The 4,219-nt window shown below is 56.1% G+C and overlaps 1 protein-coding gene across 2 annotated transcripts in view; it reads left to right on the top strand.

Annotated features, from left to right (window-relative positions):
• Positions 1 to 4,219, top strand: part of SPARC (secreted protein acidic and cysteine rich) — a 9,662-nt gene that overhangs the window by 2,344 nt on the left and 3,099 nt on the right. The window contains exons 2-4 of one of the 2 annotated variants that reach the window (XM_017728120.1): positions 3,669 to 3,737; positions 3,933 to 3,983; positions 4,147 to 4,219. In XM_017728120.1, the coding sequence (XP_017583609.1) occupies positions 3,681 to 3,737; positions 3,933 to 3,983; positions 4,147 to 4,219 (181 nt within the window). In that variant the 5' untranslated portion in view covers positions 3,669 to 3,680. The remainder of the gene's footprint in view (positions 1 to 3,668; positions 3,738 to 3,932; positions 3,984 to 4,146) is intronic. The other variant, XM_017728121.1, reaches the window with a different exon arrangement.

The following is a 4,219-nucleotide window of genomic DNA, read 5'->3' as shown; positions in this document are numbered from 1 at the left end:
TTCAGCAGGGATCTTTATGGGGACTCACGCAAACAGCTCCGGCTTCAAATGGAATTTTAGCCTGGGAGTGGCTGCAGAGCAAAGCTCAGAGGGTCTTGCTTGCATAGGGAGGTCAGGGCGAGGCAGTGGGGACCCAGCCCTGGCGTTGTGTCTCTATGGGGGTCACACTCGGTCACCCATCTGCACCTTGAAAACTGTGGCCCCAGTGGGCTTTGGCAGAGTCTTTTTCTGGGCCAGTCTTGCCTTTACACTCCGTGTGAGGTGGGGGAATGTCTTCTCCTCCAGAGGCTTGGATGAGCCGCGAGCAGAAGGAGGGTGGGTGCAGGAGACCCTGCTGCCGGGCTGGGCTGCAGGCAGGAGCTGAGGCATGGGAGGGTTTTGCCCAGCCATTGCCCATTCCTGCCTCCAAGGCTGCAGTGGGAGGAGGCAGCGGAGCCCCTCACCCGGGGTTAGCAGGGGTGGCAGCTGGGGTGAGCCCGGTGGCCTCGGGGAGGAGCTGTCAAAGTGGCCAGGCAGAGACTCCTCCCCACGCTAACGTGGCACCCCAAAGGGCTTACGCAACCCTGGACAGGGCCAGCGCCACATGGACCACTTCCCACCATCCATGGAGCCTCTCCTGGAGGCTGCGCCTGCCTCGTCAGTGTCCTCCCCCAACCCACAAAGGCCCCCAGGCTGGGGTCCCCATGAGAGACCCACAGACCCAGTGGCACAGATTCTCCTCTGTGCATCGCTGCGGGGTGTTTTCCCCATCAGGAGAAACCGATGATGGTGCCACAAGCTTGGGGGGAGCGTGGCAAAGAGTTTCCCAGAGCAGCTTGCTTTGAGTTTATGGAGGTGCTGAGGGTCAGCCTCAGACCTCTCTACACCCCGTGGTCTTCTTCTTTGGGGTATGCAATGAACAGCTGGTGCTGAGGGCCATCCTGGAAAGGTGAACCACTGAGAGGGGTTTGTGGGAGCCCCCAGACCCTGTTCATAGAGTGACTGGGAGCTGAAAGCCCCATGTAGGATGCAAGTGGGGTCAGGTATTAAAAAGGCTGCGCAGCCCATGGGTCCTGCAGCCCATGCGTGCCCTGTTGTCTCCTCAATTCACAACCTTCAGGAGGGCAGGCCTGAGGAGAGGGTGGTGACCATGCAGCTTCTCTCATTCTATACTCAGCAGCCCTTTCTGTGCTGGTTTCCAGCATCCTGCGAAGTGCTGGTGTCTGTTGATTCCTTTAGGATGCAGAAGGACATAAGTCCCTGCTTGCTAAAATCTTTTTCCCTGTTTTCTTCTGTCCAAAATGACCCCTTGGCTGCACCCCCCTTGCTGCCCTCTGCCCTCCGTGGGGCTCACAAAGCAGTGCCAGCCATTCCCAGTGCAGAGCCCCTCAGGGATCCTCCCAAGTCCCTCCAGCTGGGGGATGGATGCTGAGCTCGTGGTGCGGCCCAGCTGCCTGCTCCAAAGAGCATCCTCTTGGATAGCAGGACCATGGCTGCTCCACAAGGAGGGAGACTTGCACCACGGACCACATTATCCTGATGGAGCAACTCCGTGTGCAAGGCTCCTGAACTGTTATTTCAGGACTTTTGACCACCAGGCATTCAGGAATGACCATTTGCAAGCCAGCCAGGGGCTCACAGACACTGCAATGTCCTCGCTGCACAGCCTTTGCCTCCAAAAGGTTGTCGTTTTATAATAAATTTGTTTTACCATCTAAGGCACAAGACAGCTCTGCAGAACTTGTTTGCTCAGACTTTTTCATGTTCCTTCTTCCTCCAAACACAACACTGGCAGCTCCAACTGTCTGCTGGCTCCTAGCAAACATGTAATTCCCTGACCCCAGCTTACTGCATGTCCAGACTTTGAAATTCAAGGCTTTTTTAAAGCTTGGGGAAATGATCTAAGATGGCCTTGGTGTGGGGTTGGGTTCTTGTTAGTGCCACCTTCCACATGTGCATGCACTGCCCTCTTCTTCAGGCTGGGCACTGCCCAATGAGCATCACTGAACCTCAGAGCATCTTCCAAAGTAAACAAGACCCTTGGGAGAAGCCCAGGAGGAGCCTTTACAAGTCAGGGGATACCAGCAAGGGGGGAGATGGCCAGAATCACCAGTACTTTTCCACCTCCCTCCCCAAACAACCCTTCCAGGAGTGAAGAACCAGTGATCTCTGCTCGCAAATGCTGGCAGAGCTCACAGAAGCCTCCAGAACAAATCAAGACCAGGGGAAGGGACAGCTCATACCAAGCAGGAGAGGAGGGAGCTGCTCAGCTGCAGCCTTGATAGAGCAAAAGGGCTCATCACCCCCTCCCCACAGCTCCTCTGCCACAGGTCCTTCATGCCACCACAGCAGCCGTCCCCAGCACCCCCTCCCAGCCCTCTGACATCCCAAGGAAGCTGCCATCCATTCCCTATTTTGCACAGACACCCCACTGGGGGCTGGGTGAGGTCCTGAGATTGGAAAGAGGATTTTCTCTGAGTGGCCGAACCATGCTAAGTTCGAAAGCAGAGCCCAGCCTGGCTGGCGTCTCGGCAGCACAGGTTTGGTGTGGTTTTACACCCAGAGAGCTGCTGTGCATGGAAAGGAAAGGATGCAGTGACATCAGATATCCTGGGAGAGAAGAAGAGACCTTGTCCAACACTTTCTGTCCCAGCAAATCCCTCCCTTTGCTGGCGCCAGGGCGGGCTGTGCTGGCCCGGGCGCGCAGGTGGAGCGGAGGAGCGCAGGCGGAAGGGAGACTTGGCAGGGGGACAGGTCCCCTCGCTGGCATGAGCCAGAACGGCGGAGTTCCACTGTCCCCGGGGCGGAAGGGAGCGGGCAGCCCTCGCTGCCACTGGCATATTAAGCGGCCAGCTGAGCTCCTCTCCGCCCGCACACAGAGGGGCTCGTCCCTGCCAAACAGGAACCGGGGGGGACAAGGCCAGGGGGATGTCACCAGCTGCGCTCTCCTCCTGGCTCACATCACAGCCACTGTTAGCTGGGCTGCCTCGTCCTACAGAGGCTCTGCAACAGCCCAGACTGGGAAGGTGCAAAGGGCTCATCCTTCTGGAGCTCGTCTCCCAGCAGGACACAACCCCCAAGTGGTCTTGGGTCCCTCAAACCCAGTCTGGGGACCCTCAGATCTGAGCAGGAAAGGGAAAAACAATAGTAGACACCTATACATGTTAGGCTTTGGTATCCCTAGGGACGTCTGTGTCCATAGGGGAAGGGGTTTTCTAAAGGATTTAATTGTCAAGTGCTCTGTCTCATTGTCTCTCTGTTATCTCTTTCCTTCTTCCACTTCCATTTTTCCTCTGATTGACAAATAAGATGATAGAGCTTCATTCCTTTTACCTGGCACTCATATCAGGGGATTTCTAACATGAAAAATATGGGGTGATTTGTAAAAAAAAAGCCTCCAGAGAAGGAAAGACCCAATTTGACTGTGATTTTCCTAAAGGCATCCAGGAGAGCAACAGACATCTAAACCCCACTGTCTCATTTTGCAAAATCAAATGAATTTATCTTGGAAACACGATTTGGCCCAAGATTTTGGCTAGAAGAGCCATCATGTGGGTCTGTAATGCTGAACAGACGAGGCAGGAAATGGAGAGAACGCCCTTCTTGAAGTGTCTGAGTGCTCAGCCTGGAGCCCAGCGGCACACAGTGGCCTCCTTCCTCATCCCTCCTTTTCCTCTGCTTTATTCAAGGTCTGCTGAAAGATGAGGGCCTGGATTTTCTTCCTTCTCTGCCTGGCAGGCAAAGCCCTGGCAGCGCCGGTAAGTGCAGGAGACAGCAGAGCCTCTGCTGTCGGGGTTGTCCATCTGGAGTAGCCGATGGGGATTTTCTTTTATAACAAATAAAGTACTGAGGGATGAGGGGCAACTTGAGGGTGGCCCTACTGCCCATTCCAGTGGGTCACCCCCCTTGGGACTGCCCCATGGACCCCCACTCACGGGTCTTTTCCCCTGCAGCAGGAGGCTCTGCCCGATGAGACAGAGGTCATCGAAGATCCCACCACAGAGGTCAGGGGTTCTGTCCCTCCTCCTCACCCACCCCCTCAGCACCACAGCTCTGGGCAGAGCATCCCCAAAGCGCTGGGGAGCCAAGGGGGAGCTGCTCTGCCCCCCAGCAGCTGGGGCTGTGCTCTGTGTGCACCCACAGCAGAAACACCAACCTCTTTTGCAGGAGCCTGTGGGGGCTAATCCTGTCCAGGTGGAGGTGGGAGAGTTCGAGGAACCCACGGAGGATGTAGAGGAGA

This window comes from Corvus brachyrhynchos, unplaced genomic scaffold (assembly GCF_000691975.1).
Source record: "Corvus brachyrhynchos isolate BGI_N302 unplaced genomic scaffold, ASM69197v1 scaffold21, whole genome shotgun sequence".
Classification (NCBI taxonomy): domain Eukaryota; kingdom Metazoa; phylum Chordata; class Aves; order Passeriformes; family Corvidae; genus Corvus; species Corvus brachyrhynchos.
Note: the sequence above shows the minus strand (reverse complement) of the source record. Positions and strands in the feature narration are given on the sequence as shown.